At 44.7% G+C, this 27,204-nt stretch overlaps 2 protein-coding genes across 5 annotated transcripts in view; both read left to right on the plus strand.

The window, feature by feature from the left end:
- Window positions 1-4,681: 4,681 nt before the first annotated feature.
- Window positions 4,682-14,986, plus strand: LOC135901418 (uncharacterized). 4 transcript variants are annotated; one of them, XM_070534035.1, is made up of 10 exons: window positions 4,693-4,908; window positions 7,155-7,343; window positions 7,700-7,867; window positions 8,207-8,290; window positions 9,075-9,221; window positions 9,403-9,483; window positions 11,074-11,279; window positions 12,503-12,662; window positions 13,409-13,531; window positions 14,692-14,986. In XM_070534035.1, exons 1-9 carry the CDS (start codon window positions 4,884-4,886, stop codon window positions 13,513-13,515), a joined length of 1,167 nt encoding a protein of 388 aa, XP_070390136.1. In that variant the 5' UTR covers window positions 4,693-4,883; the 3' UTR covers window positions 13,516-13,531; window positions 14,692-14,986. The 4 variants fall into 4 exon arrangements, with proteins under 4 accessions (XP_065287283.2, XP_070390136.1, XP_070390138.1 ...); XM_070534037.1 differs by lacking the exon at window positions 13,409-13,531; XM_070534036.1 differs by lacking the exon at window positions 8,207-8,290.
- A 4,269-nt stretch (window positions 14,987-19,255) lies between these two features.
- The window catches only part of LOC135904623 (sn-1-specific diacylglycerol lipase ABHD11-like), a 35,279-nt gene continuing 27,330 nt past the window's right edge, over window positions 19,256-27,204 (plus strand). The window contains exon 1 of the mRNA XM_070534039.1: window positions 19,256-19,510. The gene's annotated coding sequence lies outside the window, so the exon portion shown is untranslated. The remainder of the gene's footprint in view (window positions 19,511-27,204) is intronic.

The following is a 27,204-nucleotide window of genomic DNA, read 5'->3' on the forward strand; positions in this document are numbered from 1 at the left end:
TATATATACAATTGGAAATTTGTAAAATCACAAATAATAAATCAGTAAATTAACTACATATTCTCGTTGTGTCACCAAGGAACTCGCATACGGCCATTCATACGTTTGTTCAACGCTTTTGCGAGCTGCGCCATGAATGCACTGGGTATGTGCCGCTCTTCAATGAACCTCTCGCCAACTTGGGTCACTGAGTATGTGCCACTTAGTGTGCGGCAAGCGAGGAAACAATTCAGAGCGCTCGCAAGCACCGGTGCGCTACGCTTCTTGTCTTGGAGGACATGCGCGAACTTCTCGGCAGTGCCAATAGATGGCGCAGCTTGTCCGGAAAGAAGCGATAGAGAGGAGCCCGGTTGCCGCAAGACGCGTTTCTCGGCGTTCGCAGCTCTGCGCCATGCATTTCGGAAGCAACGCTAGGGCTTCGCGGCGGCGCTAGATGGCGCCGAGTGTTCTTAGCGAAGCACGAAAGAGGAGTCCCGCAGCAGTACACGCCTCATACATAACTCGTTTCGACGGTGGCAATGCCTTGCGTCGCTATATTGAGTCAATGCTAAACGCATCACCGCCAACAGGCATAGTGAGATTAGTTCTGCCGAACTGTTTGTTACACAAAGTGCATTTTTGGCGAATGTATAGTTGCAGCTGGCTTTATTTGTTTCTGGCGCCGAGGTGGCACCGATGTTAAAATAATAGACAGACAGACAGACAGACAGACAGACAGACAGACAGACAGACAGACAGACAGACAGACAGACAGACAGACAGACAGATAGATAGATAGATAGATAGATAGATAGATAGATAGATAGATAGATAGATAGATAGATAGATAGATAGATAGATAGATAGATAGATAGATAGATAGATAGATAGATCCAAAGTGTTTCGGAACAGACTCTATTCCGCTGCTTTCTTCGCACTACATCTGCAGCAGACGGTTCACGTCCAATTGGAACGGCGCCATTGCTCTGAAAAAGCGTCTATGTTTATCGCATTAGCGGAAATTTTTTTACGGGTATAAATGTACAAAGAAGGTTAGTGCCACAGCACGCTATAGAAGTATTCTATTTGACGTCACACGGGAAGCCAATGAGACTGCTCCCCGGACAGGGACAGACACCACATTTGTATATATATATATATATATATATATATATATATATATATATATATATATATATATGTAATGATGAAAATGAGTACGACGTACGTTGAATAAGCACAGTATATTTGACTGACGTTTCGGCTGGTGGACCAGCCTTTGTCAAAGCCTGGTCTCGTCTTTGTCGCAGTCTTTGATTTTGACAAAGGCCGGTCCACCAGCCGAAACGTCAGTCAAATATGCTGTGCTTATTCAACGTACGTCGTACTCTTTTTCTTCATTTTGCTACCGGGGCTAGCGTGATTTCCTCAGCCATATATATATATATATATATATATATATATATATATATATATATATATATATATATATATATATATATATATATATATATATATATATATATATATATATATAGAACGAGCAGTATACACTGCCTCGAGAAAGAGGACGCTGACGAGTTGGTCGAAGCCTTGTGCCTGCATTGCCTTAGCTGTGTGACCTCTCGCTGCGGTGCTCTACTCTCTGAGCAGTGGCGTAGCCAGAAATTTTGTTCGGGGGGGGCTACGCCACTGGCCCAATATATATATATATATATATATCTGCACGTTGCAGCTCAGCCTCCTCCTTAAGAGGAAGCTTTAGCTCGGGTGCTCCTATTTAAGTACATGTAAAAGGGGAATTCGTGTTTCCCTGCAAGCACTTCACCAAATTTGAGGAGGTGTGTTGCATTTAAACGAAAAAGTTTAATTCTAATGACAACTGGTTTCGAATTTTTTATTTAGGCGGTCAATTATTTATTAAAAATTGGTCAAAATTGAAAATTTTCAGAAAACGAAACTATCAAGTTTAAACTCCGTGACTCAACAATGAAAAATGATATCACAATTCTGTGAACTGCATCTAATAGTACATCTACAGCGGACAAAATAGATATGCAACACATGAATCTCAAAAAAATTTTGTATTGCGGAAATACGGCTTTTGCAAAACCCTTGTACACAATGTAACCAATTCACGTAAGATACAAATTGACACAGCAAACTTGTCAGCTTTGACTGTTATAATAAATGCCGTTTACAGAACCACAATATCTGTTCTTCATGCATAGCTATTAGTTTGTAAACGTCGTGCTTCTATTTTTTCAAACTTTCGAATTTTTCAAAATATTTTGAACAAAATTCAGGCCCTAAATCGAAGTTCTGTTTCCAACAGACACTAGGATTTAACTTTCTCTCTCAAATGCAACCAACTTCAGAAAAAGCGATTAGCAGGATTATCTCAGAAAAGCGTTTCTGCGTTTTACAAGTATTTGAATAGGCTGCGTCGGATTGGGCCCGATCTAAAGCTTCTTCTTAAACAATTTATCGAGGGATCAAATACATGAATAATAACTGCATTGTCATTGCCAAAGATGCTGCAAACGAATTCTTGAAAGCTACGCACTGTAAATAGAAGTAAAATATGTATTTTTTCTTAAAATATTATACTCGTATGTGCCAAAAATTGTGCCCAACATAACTGCGTCAATGCTTCCATGTTTTTTGTCTATTTATTAAGTAAAGAAAATATCACACGAACTTTAGAACTATATCAGTTCGAAACCAGGAAAGCAGTGCATGCCGCTGATATGAAAAATTAAAAGGCACTGAACTGAACAAGTTGAGGACAAATATGTTAACGAAACTTTCTCATTCAAGAACTGTGCTTACATTCTTGTATATATGCAATGGGCAGTGAAAAATCTCAATGACGCTGTCATTTGTTCCAATGTATTACGCAGGAGTAGCTGTCCCTTGTCGTGTGTCGTGAGTAATTGCACCGAAGTTATAGTCGCGACAGAGAGCACCTATAAAAAGCAGGAGTTCTGCAAGATATATGAGGGCAAGTCAAATGAATGAGCCAACAATGGGGTACTTTATTTAAAAGTAGTCTTCATGAGAATTTAGACATTTGTCCTATCCCAGACAACACAAAACAACCTCAGGATGTCCTCAAATGGTCAAAATGTCCTCATCCCGTAGCGGACGAACTGAGGACATCCCTAGCACGACCTGGTATCTTGTTCCAGAAAATGTACCTTATAGAACATCCTCAGGAAGTCCCGAAAAGAGCCTACATTTTTATCCCGAAAATGTGCGAGATAGGACGTCCTCTGGAAGTCCTGAAAAGAGCCTACATTTTTATCCCGAAAATGTTCGTGATAGGACGTCCTCTGGAAGTCCTGAAAAGAGCCTACATTATTAACCAGAAAATTATAAATGAATTATATATATATAGCATATTCATTGTCAATTAGTGATAGTGACAGAAGTTCACGTGCCTGCGGCAACGAACGATATGTATGCTAACCATCGTATCTATGCCATGAAATGTGCATGCCGGCATAAATCTGTCTTGGAATTAAGAATAAGGCAATTGAATAAATCTTTAATTATTAATATATATATATATATATATATATATATATATATATATAAGCGTATATCTGATATAGATGGTGTCTGTAGCCTCTAGACGTGCGCTAGGCAGGTGCAGGTGGAACATCCATCCGCCCTTGCTGTTTGGTCGCTGTGTGGAAAATGGCGAACTGCACCTCTCTTTTGATGCTGTAGGCATTCTTCGGCTAAGCTTCCCCTGAAATCTGCCTATCCGTTCGTCTTTAACACATATCTACGCGCTCCGTAGGAATACATGGGGTAACGTAACGCGCCATACGTGGGCTGAACCCGGTGTTAGCGCAATACCAGGCCGACCAAGGCAGCGGAGGTGAGTGGCCGATTTCGGTGGTAGTGCAATACCTCGAAAACCCACAGTTTAGCTGCAGCAGGCTTAAACCTATGCAAATATCCAAGGCAAGAATGCTGAAACTTATACTAAAATGTAGGTAGCAATTAAGCTTGATTGGACGCCCCAGAAAAAGACTGATCCCACGCCTTCATAACCGCTAGCCACTGTTCCCCCACGAGGCTGCAAATAGTTCGTACTTCAAACTTTCCCTGTTACCTAAATGAGATGGTAATAAAAAAAACTAAATTATAAGCGCGTAATTTTGGACGTTTTCACTCGTATGCTATAGTGGAATGGTGAAAACCAAATTTTTTATTGAGCTGAAATAAAACGCATGCTTCGCAGCAACTATTTATTGTCAAGTTTAAGTCGGCAGTGAAATCTCATGAGTAAAACGGGGTCAGCAGTAAAATGAACTGTACCGCAGACTTTTGAGGATTGAAATGCTCAGACTTCATATACTTTGTTCATTTCTGTTGCACACCTTATCGCTTCCTCCGATGAAAAGCCTCTTCAAGAAAAGCAGACGCTCTGGAGGTATTAAGCACGACGCCATTTTGAAAAGGTGACATTGGCAGGCGGAGTAACACAACCCCGCGCGAGCCGTACGTGTGTTCGTTGCCAACTGCTGTTTTTTTTAAAGTTATATATACCATACAAATTTCTCAGGGGAGTTTCTCTTACGTTTTTTCACTCCCAAACATCTTTTTTCTCATATTTTTTTAGGCTGTGCTTCAGTGGCTTGCTTGCACGAAGAAATGGCGCAGACTAGTGCAGGCTCTCAACAAAAGGGAATCTCGGAGGGTTCCGGCACTTGTTGTGCATAAAAACAAGGCCTTTGAGATTGGCTAATGCTGGCAACGTTGTGCATGCAACAAAGTCAAGTCACGTCCAAGCAGAAGGCCAGTCAGCAGTCAGCGTTTCGCGCGTTTTCTGTATTTACCGCAGCAGAGTTTGCAGCGACCTCCGTTGTGGTATTTTGTTCCTCGGAGGCATGCCCTCGGAATCGGAAAAAGGAGGTGAGTGCATTTTATTTGTTAGTGAAATAAAAACCTTAAGTGGAGTAGTTTGTTGCGGTATTCTAGAGACGACTACTTGTTCACGCTTAGCGCCAAGTACTGTACCCTTGTGCACCATGTCGGCGAGTGACCGATGGTTTCGCCGCTTGAGGAACCGAAGAGTAGATGAATTCTTTATGATCCTAAATCCATCGCAAACTGGAACTAATAGCGAGCAGAATAATGTGCACCCATCTGGCTCTGGAGAGAGCACTTGGCGCAATCAACTTGACGCTGCTAGTGGGAGCTCATTGTTCAGCGATGTTGCATCGGAATCCGACCAACGTGAGCGGCCCAGCATCGAGCACGACGCCGTGTTCTGCAGCAGTAGTTCGGATTCTGAGTGCCTACAGGAGCAAATGAAGCAAACGAATGTGCATCAAAAAGAGCAACCTGAGGTAGACGATGTGGCGCCGTTAAGCGACCAATTACAAGCATGGGCCATTCAGTACGGCTGTTCCCACAGCTCAGTTAGTGCCCTTTTGAGAATCTTGCGTGGTCATGAATGTTTTTCTTGTCTTCCACGATCAGCAAGAACGCTGCTAGAAACGCCCAGAAAGTCATTAAACATAGTCAACATAGCTGGAGGGCGGTACTGCCACTTTGGTATCATGCAACCTCTTCGTGAACTGCTAGATATAGCAAAGGATGTACCATTGGAGCTTGCTCTCAATTTTCACGTTGATGGGCTCCCTCTGGCAAAGAGCTCGAGAAAACAATTTTGGACAATACTTTGTCATGTAAAGAAAATCGAATCTCATGACCCTTTTGTTGTGGGTGTCTTCTTTGGCGAAAAAAAACCAGATGATGCAAATGAGTTTCTCCGTCAGTTTGTTGATGAAGTTAAGGAAATCATTAGCTCTGGCATCTGTTTTGGTGCACAGGTTATACCTATCAGAATAAATGCCATCATCTGCGATGCACCTGCACGAGCATTTATCCTGAGTGTAAGAAACCACACTGGCTACTACAGCTGTACAAAATGCACTGTGAAAGGCCTCTACAGTGAAGGGAGAGTGTGCTTTCCGGTAAAAAGTGGGAATCTGCGCACTAACACCACATTTCGAGGCCGATTTCAAGAGCAACACCATGTTGGCAATACAGTTCTTGAGGAGTTGCCACTTGACTTGGTCAAAGACGTGCCACTGGATTATATGCATCTTGTGTGTCTAGGAGTCATGCGAAAACTGCTTCTGTTGTGGTTTCGAGGTCCCAAGCAGATTAGACAAGGGGCTTCTGCACAAAATCGCATTTCAGCCAAGCAAACAGAGCTTTCTCTTTTTGTACCATCTGACTTCAATCGACGTCCAAGAGGTCTACATGACATAGATCGCTGGAAAGCAACAGAATTCAGGTTTTTTTTTTGTTCTATAGTGGGCCACTGGTGTTGTTTTCTGTAGTGCCACAAGGGATGTATGAAAACTTTCTGTGTCTTCATGTAGCAATAATCATACTTGCATCACAAAGCGCAGTAGCTGCCGAGCTTGACTATGCTGAGGAGCTTTTGAAGTTATTTGTGAGAGGCTTTGCAGAAATATATGGGCAGCACCGTGTATCCCATAATGTACATGGGCTATGCCACCTTGCAGATGATGTAAGACATTTGGGGCCACTGGACTCATGGAGTGCCTTTCCATTTGAGAGCCACATGGGCACCATCAAGAAGCTTCTGAGAAAGCCGCAGCACCCACTGGAGCAACTGTCAAACAGAATTGCTGAAACAAAGAAGCTTCAGTGCAGAAAAAAAATGACTGTAAGCAGTTCCCCTCTGCTCACTGTACAACATCAAGATGGGCCTCTTGTGCCTCTTTGCCAAGGGCCACAGTTCAAAAAAGTGACGTTTCCGGAAGGAATTGTCTTAGACACTAGTAGGAGGAATAACTGCTGCAAGCTCCTTGATGGAAGTGTAGTTGTGGTGGAGAACTTTGCCCATAATGCACAAGGTATGCCATACATAATTGGAAGGAAGTTCCTGAAGAAAGATGACGTATATTTGACACCCTGTCCCTCATCAGCACTGGGAATATTGATTGTGTCCAAGCCTTCCTTGCTGCGGTGTTGGCCTCTGACATGGGTCTCGGAAAAATGCATGCGCGTTCCATTCAAAAAGAAGCTGGTTGTATTTCCTCTTGTGCATCTGAAGATGTAAATGATGAAGAAACTCCTGTATGTAGAATTGTACAATACGTATATTGTTTTTCTTTAAGGTGATCAATATGCAGTCGTCAAGTTTCCAGAGGAAGGCAACTCTCTGGCTCTTGTACATACCAAGTGGCTGCATGGCGATGTCTGCTTGTGGCCACAGGATTCCAAGAATGTTTCGTATTTAGCCAAATGTGGAGCCTCTCCATCCTCCAACTGGCAAGTCGTGCCATGTGTGCCCATAGACACATTCAGTAAGTTTTATATTTCTCTTCTAATTCTATTGCAGCATGTCTCATAACATAGTAATCATGTTCATTTTGGCAATGTACTTGAAATTGCAGTGTGTGCACACATCTCTGAACTAAAAAGTAACTTTAGAAAGATCTTCTTTGGTGGCACAACTGTATATTTTACATGCTTACTAGGTGACAATCACTTTTTCATTCAGAAATGAAAGCTCATATACGCACTGACGCAACAATTTGTTTAAGGTTGCATGGTAACTCTAGATCTCGTAACATTATTAGAAAACTTATCTAAAATTACATTCAGTTGAAGAATTGGGGCAATGCTTGAATTTATGCTCATTATTTTTCACTTTCCGTAGGAACATATGATGCAGCGCGACAAAAGCTCAAGCAAGCTGAAGATGGGTCAGACTTGGGGAGTGAAGTGGACCTGGGACGGGGCAAAAGAAAAAAGCAACGAAGAGCCCTTAGCTCAAGTCCGGAAAGTGTGCAGCGACTACCACTTCCACCGCCCTCTATGATGAAAAGTATGTTTACTATTTGTTTTTCACACTAGCAAGCTTTGTTCACTATATTCCTCGTATTAATTTTTCTATGCCACATAATTTTTCCCATTAATATGCTAAGTAGGCCTGCACCTTCAAAGAAAACACATGTGGGTTTCCCTGGCAGGTGGGCAGTGACCTGCCATTTTGCAAATTCACCTCTACATTGTAAATTTTTATACAGCTTTGTAAAATGAAGCTCTCTGCTTTCACTAGAAACTGGCGACATCTGAGCTTTGAAATCACATTGCATGTGGTTGGTACACTAAGGAATTGTAGCTTGTTTCTCGAATCCTTTCAATGTCGTTTTTTCAATTTTAGAAGCACAGAAGATGGATGGGAGACGTATTCACAAGAAGTCATCACATGCATCAACATCTAGGGCTAATGATCCCAATGTTTGCAGTAAGTCTGTGCCTTTTGATAATATGAGGAATGCATGTTAAGAATGCTGTCATTGCAAAAAATTGAATATTGAGAAGGAACTGCTCCAAGATGATGTCTGGCCATGGCACAATAATCTTTACAAATCTACTGGTAGCATAGCATGTTATAGAAAAACAGTCAGCATAGGATGGAGCATATAAATAATTGAAAGGGCATGTTTCCACTATGGCTTGTACCTGAAGCTGTTGCAAAAGTGGAACATAAAGCAGTTTCTAATGGCATTTTAACGGCCGTGCATTTTGATGTACAAAGTAAAATTGAGACAAGATTGACTGAGGATTGTCAACCAGTGTCTTATTTCTGGATACTGACTTTTTTTTGGTTTACAAGAGCCCTTTGCTTTGGCACTTCCAGTTTCTTTAGAACACTAAAACCTATCAGTCAGTGTTAGAGACAACCCGTCATGGTAGCTCAGTGGCTGTAGCATTGTGCTGCTCAGCACGAGGTCACAGGTTTCACCCTGGCTTCGGTGGCTTTCTGGTGCATCATAAGAGCACCATGTTGTCAACATTAACTTGGAATCCCTCGCTACGGTGTGCTCCAAAACCACGTCACAGATGTGGCATGCAAAACCCCGGTTGCATTTTTTTAGTCTTAGACACAAGCTCTTGTACTTTGTGTACTTTCTTGATGATGGTCGAATAAGTTATCTTTACTGATTTTCCTTATGATTTGCTTGCTACATTATTTGATGCTTGTCAGTCATTCACATGAGTCGGTTTGTTTCCTCTCCTTTTTTTAGGTGATCAAGGCGCAGTGCAATGTGCACAAATGTGTGCTAGCGAGACTTCAGAATCTGAGGGTGAGGCTGAGTCTGGAGGTGAACAAGATGCAATGCAAGAATCATCAGGCATTAAAAGATCGTTCACAGCTCACTCTTTGATGAAAAGTACGTAATCTAGCATTGTCTGTTTTCTTTCTTACAGAACCTCTTGAAGTTGTAGCTAAAATGCAAAACGTTGTCTTGTAACACACCTGGCTTCCTTTCACAAGCACTTCTCAGCAGTAACACACCTTAAAGGCCTGCTGGTGAACATGATTATGTATTTTTCTTTTTTTTTCATGCGAAGGAGCAAGCCAAATGGGAAATACACAGTGCAACAATGAGAAGTGGCATTCAAGTCAGTCTGTTGCACCTATTTCAGATGATGGTAAGCATTTAAGAATTCATATTAAGCCAGAGGTTTCATGTGTTAGAGGATTGAGTAATCTTCCAAGTTGTCTAGAGTCATGCATTCAGAGTGAACGGAGCAAATTGTAAGCAAGACAGTGAGGCAAACCATGGTCTAGATGCTCTAGGAAGGCCCTGCACAACCTTTAAGGAAACTTGAGCTACATCAATAGATTATTTTTCTAGATGTTCATCGTTGCTTTCCATGTGTAAATATATGAATTTGTTGCTTAGAAATTTTGTCCACTTTAGATGGACTATTAGGTTTAATAAACAGAACTGTGATATCATTTTTTATTTCTGAGTTACAAAAAACATCATAGTTTCATTTCTGAGAATTTGTGTTTTTTGCCAATTTTTATTTAACAAATTGACGACAAATAAAAATTCGCAACAGTCACTAGATCCTTTTTCTTTTCGATGTAACAAACCTCATCAAATATGGTGCAGTGGTTTCCGAGAAAATTGATTTCTCCTTTCCCAGGTGTTTAGATAGGAGCCTTCGAGCTAAGCTTCCTCTTAAGGGAGCTAGTTGCTCTTTGGGGCTCGGATTAATGTTACTATGGCCTAGAGCACCATTTGTCTACTCCGTTAACTTGTTGACTGCTGCTTATTGACTAGTGTATGAACGTCAACATATTTTGTTTGATGCGATAAAGTCGCAATGTAGACCAGATGCCCAAGCAGGAAGTTTGCTCCCTTTTGGTTTACTTTGGGCAGAGGAGCTGTTCAATAACCAGAAATGTTTTGGACTGCATTGTGTGCAGTAATGGTAGTGTTGCTCAGCCCACTTTCCATCATTACCGAATTTCTTGGTTGTGATTGGCTCTTGTGATTGGCTCATTCCTGCAATATTGCAGGAGGGAGTCAATTGTGGTTGAGAATTTCTATCAGGATCGGGCTCAAGTCATAATAAAAAGTGGCCGTGTGACACCGATGCAACATCAGAGCCTTTCCTCATTTTTCATGATGTTAACACGAAACATGATTGGCACTGCGACTTTAACAATACAGTACCACCTCTTTTTACATATGCTGCCATTATAATTGGTAGCACGGCAATTCCTGATTGAAATATTTGCTGCATTTCAGTAAGGAAAATGGTTTGGCAAATTTAATCGGATTTTCCTATGAAAAAAACTTGCCTGTGCTACCTTTTGACACTGTTTTTCGCATAGCTTATAGATGTAGTGCCACCACTGTGCGGGTTTTGACTAAAAGTGGACAGAATGCTTGGCAGAGCAATGTTTTTGGGTTCCCAGAGCCCAACCAATGAACTCAATATAGCAAAGGGGCACTAAAGAAGCTTATTAAATTCTATTTTTTTATTGATGCTCTTTTAATAGCAAAACAACCACTCTTGTGGGCTTGGCAAGAATGAAGGATGGGTGACTATACTGTGCTGAAGTTCCACACCAGTCAACTGATTTTGACAGTTGGCTACGAGCTAGTTATTTGTTTATCAATGAAGGACTGCATCACACTAAACAAACCAAACGAAACCTGACAACTGCATGAATATTAAATGATCAGCCAGAGTGTCCTCACACATTTTCTTCGTGAATTTCAGGCATTAAGCAGGTCATCAGGTTTCTACAAACGGTAATCTTGAGAGTCGAGCACCTGGGAAGCCAACTAGACGTAATAAAAGCAAAGCTTTGTGACCAACAACTGCAGCCTGAAGCAGATTTGTTAGAAAAACCATTTTGTGACATCACGGAGTTCGAACTGTTTGATCAAGGCCTCTCAGAAAGTGATGCAATGAAGTCAAAGTTGGTAAGTGTTTTTAGTGGAGTATTGTTATACACGAATTTGATAAGCGTGAGGTTGACTGACATATCTCACGGTAAACTTTTCCAGGTTTCTATGTATGAAATAAGCAAGTATCCTTGCTTGTATATGTAGAAGGTTTTATGTGCGCTGCAGTTCTTAATTCCAGGTAAAAAAATGTTTTTTTTTCTTCATGTAGCCAAAGGCCCTTTTACAGGCATTACATAGGGGGTTACATATTACATAACATCACGGGGAATAAATATTGAAAATATACAAGCGTGAAATGTACCTGGCTTTTTGCACTTAAAAAACAAAATGTAATGTATAATAGCCATATCTTAAGGGACTAATTTTGTGAACAGTGTACTTGTATATTCCTCAGATCCAACATAACACAGTACCTTTCAAAGTCAGTATTTATGTCAACTGGTCTTTTGCAAACCTGAAAATGGTTGTTTCCTTGAACAGATGGTGTGAGCAATTACTCATATCAGCAACTCGTGTGCGTGGACAATGAGCCCATTTCTACAGTTTTCTAGTGGCATTACCACTAGAAAGCTTCTACATGCCACTATGTATTTGCATGACTACATATCTAGTGGCATTTAAAATGTACTGCACATTCATAATTTTTGTCATTGATGGTACAGCAGTACATAATGTACAAAGTTTCAATCGTCTGAAAAGCTGGTTGCTACAAAAGGATTACACGCTTGACATATGCTGCCACCTGCACTCGGTTTTCCATTACACCAAATATATTAGCCCATCACTTCCGGTTTATTTATGAGAAGGATGAAAGTTGTCCATGGGTGTGGACAGTCAGACTGAAAAGGGTATAGCAATGATGTTAAAGGCTTTTGCAGTGCCATTGTAGTGCTTAAGTGCATAAATGAAATAAAACAAGACTACTACTTTGCCTGTCATTTGGAATTGCATTGAACTTTTTTGTGAGATACTAAGCGTTGACCTCTGAGGTATAAAACACCGATGAAAATGTAGTGCCATGCTAGAAACTTGTAGCATGTTTGGTATAAGATGTAAATCTTGTTTAGGATTCTTTATGCTGTAAAATCTGCAATCATGTTTCATTGAACCTTGCACTGCAGCCTGAAACTCGCTTTCACTCAGTGGGTGGCTTGAAAATTCACCTGCTATAAAAAATTGCTTAGTGTTCTTTGAAATGTTGGTATTCCTGTAATGGTATAAAACCTTGTAAATTCCAGGTACGGGAACTCGCTGCCTTAGGAGGAAGAAATGTTAGTTTGTCTACGCGTCGCATTCTTGAAGCCCTGATGACCCAGGAAGTGGCTGTTCAATATAGTTGGCTCGGACAAAAAAGAAAGAAGAAGTTCTTGTCGTTGACAACCTGCGACTTGATATATAGTAAGTACACTTCAGTATCCTGTTTCTGCTTTTGGCAAGTTTCTTCCCCTTCACCCTGCAGGGAAATGGACTTCTAGCGTTAAACTACACACATAATGTAGCTATCAGCAGGTTGCTGTGGTGCACCAGGATAGTTTTCTAAGGCCCTTCAACGCCTTACACCTTTAAGGAGTACTTCTGCTATTGACTTATAATCATTTTTTAATTTTGTCTCGACAAGAACTGCATGTGCACATTGCCTGAATACCAAATAAGCTCACATTAAAGAGAGCATGTGTACGATTGAGCCACTTTCTGTGAAGAACCACATAGGTGCATCATGCGTAATATAAATTGAACAAGTGCTACCTGTTGGCTGATAATATAATCAGGAGGGCTACACTGGGTGCACACAACACCTTCAAAGGCCATGTGTGGTTTCTAGCCACATGTCTGAAACATGCAAGTTGTGAAGTTTGAATCTTTCTCCACTATTAAGCCGACACTATTTGCTCTTGCTATATAAAATATTTCATCACTGGCCTGCTCATAAACCTTTGCCTCCCATCATGGCCAGATAAGTAACATAACTGAATTAAATGTATATTCTGGAATATTTTTTATTGACAGCTAATATACAGCATTAAATTGTGTAAACTAAACTGCAAGCCACTCATCTTTTGTTACCCTTTCTGTTACGACCCTGCTCTCTTTTATGCCATGACTGACTGTCAAGATAACTACAGAGCATCTCCTTATTGTTGCAGAAAGTGTTAAGTGCACATTTGAAACTGTAAAAAGAAGTGAAGTTGAGGACGTTGTAAAAACGTGGCTCAGACACGCTGGGGAGAAGCTTAGAAAGAATAACAAATAGTCTGAAAAAGTCACAGGTGAGTATTTCTTCTGATAGGTTCTCGTAATTATTAAATTTAGGTTTCCACCTAATAACATTTAACTATTAAATATAATTCAAAGGTTTTCCTGCAGCTGATCTGATAAGTGCTTAAAAATACAATCTGAAACATGATTATGTTGGGCAGTTTAACATTATTTAGTGGGATAAGCATCCAGGCTACAGGTTTTTTTATGCTGGTACTCTTCTGTTTGCATGAAGTGTCCACTTGCCGTATTTATTCGAGGAGAAGGCAGGGCATTTTTTCTGAAATCCTCAGTCTAGAAGTTACCCCTTACCTTATATGCGACGCTGATAGATTAAGTGACTTATTCAATATGGCGGTAGCGGTGCCACATCTCTGGTGATCCTAATTTTAGACATCAGCGAGAGGTGTAGCAACTAATAAGCTTTGGCAGGTGACCCAGTATGGTATTCTGTGCATACATTCCATACTTAGTATTTGAAAATAAAATTTAATAATGAAGATGAAGTGTGGGTTTACGTGAATTTCTCCTTCAAATGTGGCTTCTGTGGCAGCACGCACCACACTGCTAGGATACTACACCATAAGGCAACATCCACATATAATCCCAACTGGTCATTCAGTTTATTCTGCTAACTTTCACCGCCGACACCTCAGGAGTAAGTTGAGGCGCTGGGCTTTTTGGTATTTCTAGCGAATGCCGATGGGTCTCAATAATTCGTCGGCTACTGTATGTCACCTTATATTATTGTTCATACTAGTTTTTTTTTCTTGGGTGCCCCAACTGCACCCTCACCTTATAATCGAATAAGTATGGTATATGCTTAGAACTACAGAAAGTTGAACTAGTTAGTTTGGTAGGGGTTCGTTGTGACAGAAGGTAAGGCATAGACATGAACACACAAGAAGAGAACCAGAAAACTCAAACGGCACTTGCGTTGTCTGCTTCTCTTGTGTTTTGTATCTCCACGCCTTACCTTCTCTCACGAAGGTATATGCCTTTACTTCCTCCTCATTGAGAGTTAATTTCTGAAATCTCCCTTTTAATTGAAGAGTACACCTTGAAATGCCAAGTTAAGTTACTGGCATGTCTTTTCACTTGCTTCCCTTGTTTCTCTTGTAAAAGTAAGTCAGAGACGCTGAATCTGTGATTCATTGTGTGTCTTTTCTAGAGCTGCTGGAGTGACAACGCAGGCCTCACTGAAGTGCAGCATGTTTCAACCACAACACGGACTTTTTTTCCACATTTTGCTGTTTTAATGATAATTTCGTCATTATAATACTCATTTTTACTTTTCCGTTCTTTAATATTTAAAGATTGTATTTTAATTCCTCATTTTCTAGTCATTCAGTTACAGTTTATTACTCATTTTTGCATTGCTGTAGCAGGAAGACAATTTTTTCGCGCATTAAGAGTGATGCCTTATGTATTCATGTTTTTTATAATAAATTTTATATTTAAGCTTTTGCGAGCCTTTCTTTTTGAAAAAAGAAGTATGTTACGCATTGCGTTGTGATGTGTACATGAGATATTTGAAGAGTAGATCAGCAGTGATATTTACACGAATGATTCCATGGTACAACACCACCATATAATCACATTCATGGATTCTTTAGAAGTGGACGTGAGCACGTCTTGGAAACATGCCTTAGTGGTCCGGAGATGGTCCTGGCAGAATGTCAAAAGAATGTTCACAGTATGCGATTTGGGGAAAGAAATGGATTTGGGTCGGCAGTGACATTTACACATGTAATTCCATTGTACAGCACCAGTATGTAATCACATTCACGGCTTATTTAAATGTGCATAGGCACATCCTGGAAAGGTACTGGAATGGTCCAGAGATGATCCTGGCATTATGTCCAAAGAATGTTCACAGTATGTTCTTTGGACGGACAAATGGATCCAAGTAGGATCAGTTGAGGACATTTTAGGATGGCCTGAGGATGTTCAAATATCTGCGATTCCACATCCTGCGGACAACCTCAGGATGTCTTTGCGTTGTCTGGGATTGACTAACGAGTCGCGTGATTCCCGTCTTATAAAACTCCTTGGGTTGCTGCTTCAAAAAGTCTGTATCTGGCTCCCTTGAGCTGTTTTTTCGGTTGCCCCAAAATGTAGAAGTCGCAAGGTGACAGGTCTGAGCTGTATGGCGGATGTTGCAGCGTTTCCCACTTGAACTTTGCCAGTTTTGTACTAGCCACATAAGCGATGTGGGGACAGGCATTGTCGTGGAACAAGATGACCCCATTCGTCAATTTTCCACGTTGTTCGTTCTTGATTGCGACACGCTGCCGTTCTGGCGTTTCACAATATCGGAAACAATTGATAGCCTCTCAAGATTTAGCTAATTCTATCAGTAATGGACCCTGTCGATCGAAAAAAAAAAAGTCAACAACACTTTTCCAGTGGAAATGATGGCCTTTACGTTCTTTGGGCGTGGTAAATTCGAATGTTTCCACTGTAAGCTTTGCCGTCGTGTTTCAGGCTCGTAGTAGTGGCACCAAGGTTCGTCCCTGATCACAGTTGCAAACCAGAAGTCGTCATCCTCATTGTGATAACCGATCAGGTGAGTCAAGGGAGCGCGAAACTTCTCCGCCTTCTCGCGATGGATCAAAATCTTGGGGATCCATTGCGCACCAAAGAGCCGATAACTGAGAAGCTCATGAATTATGGCGTGAACCGAACCGTGACTGATGTTCAGACGGTCTGCCAGTTCATCGATGCTTATTCTCCGTTCTTGTTTCAGCAGCTCATGAACCTTTGAAATTGGGGAGGGGGGGTGATTGCACGATGGTTTTGGCCCGGTCTTGGAATGTCTTTGCAACGTCCTTTGAACCGTTTGTTCCAACGCTTCACAGTGGTCAATGAAATGAAGTGTTCAACGTACACGGCAGTCATATGGTGATTAATTTCTGTTTTGGAAACACCTTCAGCTGTCAAAAACTTCACGACACCGAGCTATTCAACTTTTGAAGTGTCCATTATATGACGCAACCATATTCAACCCAGTGTATGAGAGCATTAAAGAACATTTATCTTCACACCTGCGTATCACTTTTGTAAATGAGACATGCCGTTCTCCTACGCGCATGCCTCGCAGATAATGAACCGAACCATTATTGCGCGGTTAGGGTAGACTCACTTTCATTTGACTCGCCCTCGTACATTAGACATGCAAAGATACAATGGGATATACAAATGTGAAAATACGGCTTGATAAAGGACAAAAAAGTGTCACTGGAAACAAAGTTCACTGCATGTATACACAAAACCTCGCAACAAGATATTTAAGTATACGTATAAGTCTCCAATGAGTCTATGTATGTAAGAAGGAGTAACTGTACATAATGCGTCAAACAAGGCAAATAAACATGTTGCACAATCATAGATTCACAGAATCCTAGATTCCGCCCCCATTCCATCCACTCCCCCCGATGTATTGCGCGCGACGGAAGGCGGCACGCTTGCTCCCCGCTTTTCTCCTTTGCGCACACAAGACTGAGCCACCATCGTCGGCTTACCCATTCCATCTCCCCTCCTACGCTTTCACTCGCACATACAGCATGCAGCGCGTGGTCACGATGTTATCACTTTTGGACTTTATACGAAACATGAGGGCGACGGCGACGGCAGGAATGCGCCTGGAGTGTCCATATAATTGCTGTCGCAATAATATAATAAACGTATCCGGCAACTGAAGCGTCCCGTCGCCCATTACTTTCCGCAAAAGAAGTATCAAAATCGAACTTTCACCATGCGACAATTCGCTGCGCCACAACAATGTATTTTTTTTTTTTTGTGAGGCGGAGGCACCGAAATGAAAAAAAAAACGCATAGGAAAGTATGTTGGCCAGAATCGAATGCCTACTTCGGGCACCTAATGGGGCTACGGAAGGAATACCGCAGAAAACATGAGACGCTTGGTCCACTGAGAACCATACGCATACTGCTCAGTATCCTACAGCAGCGAAACAAGACTTCCGAAAAGGTTCCAGTCAAGGAATGCGGTGCAATCCTTCGAGTCCCCACAGTGATGGCGGCGAGCGACCATGTTTTTTTCTCGTCTGCTAGCCAGAAAGCGTCCAAAACTATGTGAGGTGAAAATCCACTCGGCCAGAGCAAACCGAACGCGCACCGAAGTGCACCGCACGGTGGTCGGGACCCTACGAGAAAAACGTATGCGCTCTGGCTATTCATTAAAACTTCTTTCTGGGCGAGTTGGTGCATACTTGACTTGACGCTCTGGCTAGCTCTGGCAGCCCGCGGGTAGGGTAGCGAGAACAAAAAAAAAGGAAATTGAAGAGGCTCAATGTGTCCTCGCGAATAAAAGTCAAAGTAGAAAAAATAAATAAGAACGTAGTTACCTAGGCTGGCTTTAGTGTCTTGACATGGATGTTCTGGAGTAGGTTGAAAAAAATGTTGATATTTTGTTATGTGACATGACGCACAAATGAACCACCCCAACGCTTCGTCTCATTGGACCTCGCTGCCTGCTTTGTCAACTCGTCTGCTAGTGTGTTGATTTGGCTTGTCTCGTTGTTTGTTCCGATGTAAGACTTTAGAAAACTCAATACACCTTTGGCGTAAAATGTTTATAACAACATTTAACCCACAAAGTTCCGCAATTGAAAATCAAAAGCACAACTTTGGGAATCTCAATGCACCTTTCACATCAAGAGCTTATGAGATTTATACCTATAAATTTTCGCAATTGATATCCATGCGCTCCATAGATTCCGTGGCCTCAGTGAGATGCCGCGGCGAGCCCGCTCACCATCAAAGCGCCCTTGAAACTTTGTGCTCGGATGGGACTGCTTGGCATTATGTGACTCCCGGTGTATGGGCGTTGCCACGAAATCCAGCCCGAGTTTGCAATCTTCGCGGTTAAATGTCTTTTCGAGCGTGAAAAAGACATCCTACACAAAATCCAGAGTGATTTCCGGCGCCGGGGGTCGCTTTGGTCGGCGGTGCATGGACAGCACGAAAAAATTTCGGGGGGGGGCTGAAGCCCCATAAGCCCCCCCCCCCCCCCCCCTGGCTACGCCCCTGTCTCTGAGGGCTTGATTAATTACACCAGAATGCTTCTCGACGTATGGTGGAGGTGCCGGGCCCTTTCAAACCTGGAACTCCGCAGCCGGACGCTCCCTCCTATTTCTGCCGTGCCTGAGGACGCCGCGCAGTTCATCCTCCCTAGGCATCGCCTGCCGCCTGCTTCGGTGCTCTACGCCAACGAGATCCTCCTGTCTTCAGCGGCTCCGACGATCATGCCGCGGAGCATTGGCTCTCGTCATAGACTGCGTGAGTGCGCTTAACAAATGGGGTGACACAGCTAAACGCACTAACGTCACCTTCTATCTTTCTGGAGTCGCCAATTTCCGGTTCCGGAAACATGAATCCGACCTTTCCAACTGGACAGCATTTGCGACTAGTTTCAAAGAAGTCTTCATTCGCCCTGCTGTGCGCAAGCTTAACACGAACAACGGTTGCGTGGTTACGCTCAGCAAAAGGGTGAAAATTTCATCACCTATATAGAAGTAGTTGACCTTGGTCGCCGGATTAATCCCATGCCCGAAACTGAAAAGATAAAAAAATGTCACGAAAGGCGTTGTGGCAACGTGAGAGCGCCAGCCGCGGAGCGGTGATAGTGCCGCCTGCTGTTGGTGTCCCAGTGTGTCGCCGCGTAGGCGGTTATCTGATGCTACCGGTAACGTCACACCGGCCTTATATATCTGAGTTGCTCAGCGGGGAATGCTGATTCCTTGTCAGGATGACTGGTGGTGTATCGGTTACTTCATGTGGCGACGAAGATGGGCCGGCGGCCCGCGTAGCCTAGGAACGAAGTGTTGCAGGCAGCCAGGTGGTGCGAACGGCTGGAGTGACGGACGAAGTACTTCACCTGCTCCCAGAGTACGCCAGCATTCCAGCAAATATCGGCGTTCTGCGACGGACCGTCAAGAAACGCCCCAAGGCTGCCATTGTACACCCGAGTAAGCCACGCTCGCGAAACGCAGCAGACGTGTTGAATGCTTTCGCCTATTGCAAAATGTCTCACTTGGGCAAGTTAAGCGAGTTTGACACAAGAACTCAGACCTTTGAGTCATGCCTTGAACGCTTTGAGCTTTTCATTTGTGCAAATGATGTAAAACCGGCGAAATTTTCACCGGCGTTCCTGACTGCAATTGGTGCAGAAACGTTTGAAGTGCTCAAAAGTTTAGTCGAGCCACACACGCCTGCTGAGAAAACAGTTCCCGATGTGAAACAGCTGCTTAAGAGTTATTGCAGCCCTTCAAGTTCAGTGATAGCAGAACGATGCATATTCAACAGGCGTGTTCAGCATGAACAAGAAAGCGTAGAATACTTTATCGTAGAGCTGAAGCACCTGGCCAGAAAATGCGATTTCGGCGAGTTTTTGTAGGACGCCTTGAGGGACCGAAGGAAAGCCAGTGTGCGTTATTCGCCGAGGAAAATTTCACGTTCGAGAAGGCGTGCAAAATTGCTTTGGCCCGACAGTTAGCAGCACCTGACTGCGCCCTAATGGAAGCTGCGGATGGCATTATAAATGCTGTGAAGAGTCGACAAACACAGCAAAATGGAGGCTATGCCACTTCTAGTAAGTCGCGCCCGAATAGTGAATGCGAGAGATGTGGCAAAAACCATTCCTCAAATAAATGCCGGTACGACGAATCTAGGTGCCGCAGATGTGACAAGATAGGACATTTGCAGAAAATGTGTCGAAATAATCCTAGGTGACGCAAACGAACTAACGCGGTAGAATATTCGGAGGAAGCAACTGAGCAGGAAGTATATCATTTCGTCAATATGGCACAGTCGGGTCAGCGTGGAGGTTGGAGGCAGACCGCTGCAGATGCAGATTGATAGGCGCAGCCGTGCCGATAGTTCCAGAAAGCGTGCACAAAGTGACTTTTCCACACGTAAGGTGCACCCCGCCCCAAGTAGCATTACGCACGTATACGGGGGAGCAGCTGCAGCTTAAGAGGAAGCTTTAGCTCGGGTGTTCCTATCTAAATACATCTAAAAGGAGAATTCGTTTTTCTCCGCAACCACTGCACCAAATCTGATGAGGCTTGTCGCATTTAAAAGAAAAGCTTAAAATATAGTGACTGCTGGTTTCTAATTTTCGATTTAAGTCCTCAATACATTATTAATTGGCAAAACTCGAAAATTTTCAAGAAACGAAACTATCAATTTTCAACTCTGCAACTCGGCAACGAAAAATGATAATACAATTATGTGAGTTGCATCTAATAGTACAACTAAAGCGGTCAAAATTTATATACAGTAAAAGCTCGTTAATTTGAACCGCAAGGGGAAGCCGCTTCAGTTCGAATTAACGAAAGTTCGAACTAACGAAAGTGAAGGAGAGCAACAGTACACTGCGATTTGGAAGCAGTAGGGAATGTCAGAAATTTGGCGAGTCAGAAAGTGATGGCGTGTGCCGCGGGCACACGCCATCTTCAAGTCGAAGCTCTGGGTCCGACTGTGCCACACCACCGATGTCCACCGAAACGAACGTTAGCCGAGGCTTAACACCATCACAATGAATCGCGACGGCCGATACCTCCTATGCTGAAAACAGAGGTACACAACCGATGAAGACAGCCGAGACAAAGACGCCGAATATGTGAAGGTGGCGAAGGCCCTGATTCGTTGGTTCTTGATTGCAAGCGCAGCTGCGACGTACTTGATTCGCTGTGTTTTGGCGCTTGCCGTGCCATCTCCGCACATTAGCAGCTGTACAAGATTTGCAAAGCCTCCGAGATTCGCAACGGGCAAGAAGTCTCGGAGGTTACGTAGAACGGAGAGGCGGCAGCCGCCGCTGTCTTCTGGCTGACCCCGCGTCGGTTAGATTTTTTCCGATTTTGCCTTCTCTCGCCGTTCTCCCCGTTTCGGAGGCAATACAGCCTTGGTGTAGGCAGTAGGCGCGTTTCTCTGGCCGTGTGCCAGGCGAGCGTAGTTCGAATTATCCGTGAGGGAACCTTCTCGCGTTCGAATTAACGGACTTTTTTATACATAGACTTCTGTGGCGCTTGGCCGGACCAAATCGTACAGTTCGAATTATCCATAAATTCGAATTATTGAAGTTCGAATTAACGAGCTTTCACTGTATTACACATCATCGTAAAAAAAGTGTGATATGAAAATACAGCTTTTCCACAACCCTTTTGACAACATAACAAACTAACGTAAGATATAAAATGACATATCGAATTTGTCCGCTTTCAATGGTCTAATGGATGCCGTTTACAGAACCGCGATATCTATTCTTGATGCAGAGCTATGAACTTGTAAATGTCGTGCTTCTATTTTTTTAAACTTTCGAATTTCTTAAAATTCTTGTAACAAAATTCAGGTCCTAAATCGAAATTCCGCTTACAACAGTTACTAGAATTTAACTTTCTCTCAAATGCAACAAATTTCATTAAAATTGGTCCAGGGGTTATCCAAATCAAACGATTCGTTCGAGACGAAGCAGCGCGCCAACTATCACTTCTGCCGCCCACCTATGTGTCTGAGCCTTTTCGTCTCCGAACTCCGAGGTGTCATATACACGAACAAGTAAGTGGTCGATGCTGTACACCACTCGCTAGTCAGCCATATCCGGCGCCGGTTCCATCGCTGCCGTCGTCTCCAGGCCAAGACATCCACCTGCGGTTGCGCACTACACGCTGTTAAGAACGGCCCGCTGAGGTGCAAATTTTGCCAGCCAGGTGGGAGAGCGGCGTCAACTTTTCCTGGAAAGCCACCGCAACCCTCTAGCCACACGGTGTCACTAAGTCTACTGTGTGCGCAGAACAATACGCCGCGTCCTCGACTCTCCGTCGCAGGCGCCGAGATGAGTTCGATGAACCAGGCTTTGTGACGGAACACGCCACCGCCGATCCGGTCTGCTGTGAGTAAGGGAGGTTCCGAGGGAACGTAATTGAAGGCCCCTTCCCACGCACCATTCCCGACGTAAGCCCCGAGTTCTGCGAAGACCGTCTGGCCTCGGTGGCGTCGACTTTTCCTGGAAAGCCACCGCAACCCTCTAGCCACACGGCGTCACTAAGTCTACTGTGTGCGCAGAACAATACGCCGCGTCCTCGACTCTCCGTTGCAGGAGCCGAGATGATTTCGACGAACCAGGCTTTGTGACGGAACACGCCACCACCGACCCGGTCTGCTGTGAGCAAGGGAGGTCCCGGGGGAACATAGTTGAAGGCCCCTTCCCACGCACCGTTCCTGACGTAAGCCCCGAGTTCTGCGAAGACCGTGGGGCCTCGGTGGGGTCCGTAAAACCGGTGCGGAAGTGTGTGTGTGTGTGCCCTCCCGCTCAAAGGCGGCTCGTCTACTGGTCGAACGTTTTCCTCACCTAGGGATCGAGGGAGGACCGAGTGTTTATAAACCGCTGTTGTGCGGCTGCTCAGTGTACTTTCTCTCGCAGTCATGCTAGACTGATGAACTGCAACGTCCTTATGTAGATACTGTAAATGAACCCATATTCCTCCTTCTCGATGAGAAGCAGTCCTTCCCTTCAACAACGTCCTCAGCGTTGATAAGTTGGACGACGGCATGGGCCAGCTACCATCTAATTCATGCCCGACTCCAATCTTGACAACTGGTTACGAATGGTGGAATTGACCTCCCAATCCTTACAACGCCCACAATTGTCGGCTTCTGCGCGTCGCCTTTTGCAGCTGTGAACTAAACTCCGAGAAGCGGTTTCTGCGCCTCTCGGCAGCCCCTACGCCGGACTCGGCATTATATACCGCTGCTTGGGTTCCCTGTTCTCAATCAGTGGCGGCCCCAAGACAACCGGCCCATCTGCTTCGCGTGTGGCTTAGCTGGCCACGTGGCATGGTTCCGCCGCCGGCGGGGTTGGTATACCTCCCGATCCAGCGAGACTACAAGGAAACGCTCCTGACTCCCCATCACGCTATGCCCCACCAGTTCCGCACTTCGATTCCTCGTCTCCTCTGCCCCGCAGCTTCAAGTCGACGTTCACTATCCCCCATTACCCGTCTTTCTCCAGTCGTGCAGGAGAAAAACTGAAAGATGCAGTTCCGGAGGTAAGAACTGCGATCTCATCGAGCTGCTCAATCCCTCGTTTATTCCTTGCGAACGTCACTGAACTTTATGCCGAAGTTATCGCCATTCAGGCGCTTGTCGACATGGTTGCTGAAGTGTCAGGGATTGCCGACTAGCTTTATCGTACGGTCCGAAAAATCGCGACGCCGTTTTCTGCCATTTCATTACGTACAGCAAAGCTGAGCCAATTGAGCTTTAGGAACATGCACCGTTCGTGTATCTATACAAGACAGTTTATACCACGTTGAGTTTGTTGTTCTTCCCCGCTGCTGTCACGCCATCATTCTAGGCTGGGACTTCCTCCCATCTCATCACGCAGTTGTCGGTCGTGCCCGTGCAGTACTTGCGTTGTCTCCATTTTGCGGTAGTCTTTCTGAATATTTGTCTCTATCCACTGCTCGAGGGTTCGTCGACACTGATACCGGCATCCCTCATTTCTCTTCCACCCTCGTTCCCATTTCCTGTGCTGCTTTCTACGATTGCACAGTCCTCTTCACGCCGTCTAAACTTGCTGCACGCCGTCATCCCTTCTTGCTTCCTTTTGCGCTTCTTCCCATTCGTGTCCATCAAGCTTACACTATGGCGAGTGACTCGGTTCTGCTGACGAATTTGACACGAGCTCTGTCTAGGATTTTCCTGGTGACTTTACTCCTCTTTAGGTTGACGCCAAGGCTCTTCCTGTCTATGCGTCTGAGCTGGCACGTGACAACGTTTGCTCGGTCTATTGATCCCAACCTCACTCCAAGTCAGTACGGTCAGATCGTCGGCCTTCTTAACAGATTTGGTACTTCTTTTGACCTCCAACAGCAATGTTAGAACGTACCTTCACAGTCTTAACACATGGACAGTGGCAGTCATGCGCCACTATACGCCAGCGTCCATACCGTGTAAGCGACGGAGTGCCGTGTGATCGGCGAGCATGTAGGAGGCATGCACCAACGCGATGTGATACAGCTTTCGTAAAGTCCCGGGGCCTCTCCAGTAGTACTGGCCAAAAAGAAAGATGATACAATTGGTTTTTGCGTGGACTGTCGACGACTCAACACGTATCAACGGTGCAGTGGACTGCCTACAAGGCGCTGAATTCTTTTCCTCCTTAGACTTGCGATCCGGTTATTGGCAAGTCCCGATGCCAAGGCAGATCGTCCCAAAACGGCATTCGTCACGCTTGAAGGTTTATATGTATTTACCGTGATGCCCTTTGGCCTGTGTAATGCTCCTGCCACTTTTGAAAGAATGATGGCTAACATCCTCCGGAGCTTCAAATGACAGGCATGCCTTTGTTATCTCGATGACATTGTCGTCTTTTCCGCGGACTTTTCTTCTCACAGGCCTACTCCGACTTGAACGCGTCCTCACTTGCCTCGCTGATGCTTGACTCCAGCTCGACTTAAAGAAGTGTCGCTTCACTGCCCGACAGCTAGCCACCCTTGGCGACGTTGTTTCGAAAGATGGTGGGCTCCCAAATCCAACGAAAGTACAAGCCGTCGCCGAATTCCCACGACCGAAGACCACAAAAGAACTCTGCATCTTCATCGGATTGTGCTCATACTTTCGCCGTTTCATCCACAACTTCGACACCATAACAGCACCTTTGACGCAGCTTCTCGCTGGTAACCACGACCTTTCGGTCTGGCTGCCAGTTTGCGATGTCGCATTCATGACGCTGCATCGTTGTCTAACTTCATTTCCGATCCTTCGGCATTTCGAACCAAGCGCACCGACAGAAATACACACGGATGCCAGTGGCGTCGGCATTGGCCCTGATCTTTCTCAACAAGAGAGTGGTTTCGATGAATGCGTCGTTGCCTTCGCCAGCCATGCACTCAAGAAAGCGGAAGCCAACTATTCCGTTACAGAAAAAGAATGCCTGCCTGCTGTCATTTGGGCCATAACTGCATTCCGTCCTTACCTCTACTGGCGCCGATTCGAAGTCATAACTGACCACCATGCCCTCTACTGACTATCGTCATTGAAAGACCCTTCAGGCCACCTCGCTCGATGGGCGCTCCGCGTCCAAGAGTGCCACTTCCATATTTGAGTGGTGCACCGCTCTGGCCGTAAATGTTAGGACGCGGATGCCCTGTCTCGCTCCCTTGTGTCAGGCCAGCCTAATTATCCGAAAGTATCAATATGCAAGTCCTCCCTTACCATCAAGGACCTGCTTTAGAAGAAGCACAAGGATCACTGGATTGTTTCTGTGGTGGCTTTTCTGTCATTTGCTGTTCGCGACGGGCTCCTACACTGCCGTATAGCTACCTCTCGGTCGGCCGCAAATGGTTACTCGTGGTCCCTCGGCATCTACGCTCGGATATATATGTGCAGCGTTTCGCGATGGTCCACAATGCGCGCATGCAGGAGCACTAAAAACATACGCGCGCCGACGACTCCGTTATGTACCGATTCGTCCGCCGATATGTCTGCTCCTGCCTCGCTTGCAAACGCCGCAAGAATCACCCTCGTCCCTCGGTTGCTTCATTGCAACCATTGTTGAGCAGGGCGCGTCTTTGACCCTGTCGTAGTTGCTCTTTATGGGCCCCTTCCGAGTACTTCAGGCGGCAACCGCTGGGTGATTGTAGCGATAGACCATCGTACGGGCTACACGGAAACTTCGCCTCTGCCCAGCGCATCTGCGCGTGATGTTGTGTGACATCATACTTCACTATGGAGGCCCCAGAGCACTGCTGAGTGACAGAGTTGTCTTGCTCTTTGACGTTATTGAAGCCCTACTCAAGAATGAATGAATGAATAAAGCCTTTATTTCAAGAAAGGGGATGGCTCTGGGCCGCTGATGGGGATTAGGAGGGAAGGGAATGTGGGTACTCAGACTGTTGGCTGAAACACTTCTTCATCTCAGTCTGGGATCTTCCGCTTTATGCAGGCTCAGGTGCATGTTCAGTTCCACCGCTCTCACATGGGCTGATCGACCCCTTCTACACTACTCAAAACAGGCCACTTTAAATACCCCGTAATCTACCGTATACCACTTGTTTTCACGTGCCGTGCCTCGGGGACGTGCTAGATGTGCTTCTGCAGTCCTCAGTTAGCTGTGACGCGATTCGATGTGGTCTGGTGAACTCGAAGGAGGCTCAGGGAAAGGTCCCGTATCTAACACCACCACTACGGGATTTTCCCGATACTTTCTTCTTCACGGACGCGAGGCTTGCTGCACAATGGATGCTATCCTTCCGTATCGCCCTGACACAACGGAGACTACTACCCTGTTCGAGGCTGACGTACACGCGGAAGAATGCTGAAAGCTTGCCCGCACGTATACTTCGGAAGACCAGCAGAGCCAGAAGCATCGTCGGGCCACTCCTGCACCATATTTCTTTATTTATTTACCATACATTCAGGGCCATTACGGCACTATAGAGGGGACTCACTAGTCTAGCTTTGGGTTCCCGCCGCCAGTCCTCGACTTTCGCCGAAACTCGTTCACAAGTCCGTGTGGTCAATCAAACGTCTCCTGTGAACTATATGGTAGAAACCCTTGAACCACTTTCAGAGAATCGCCGACGAGGGGGCGAAATCGTGCATGTTCAGCGGCTAAATCAAGCCTTACCTCGATCCACATATATTATCCTGCCCGTAG

Source organism: Dermacentor albipictus, chromosome 2 (assembly GCF_038994185.2).
Source record: "Dermacentor albipictus isolate Rhodes 1998 colony chromosome 2, USDA_Dalb.pri_finalv2, whole genome shotgun sequence".
Taxonomy (NCBI): Eukaryota; Metazoa; Arthropoda; class Arachnida; order Ixodida; family Ixodidae; genus Dermacentor; species Dermacentor albipictus.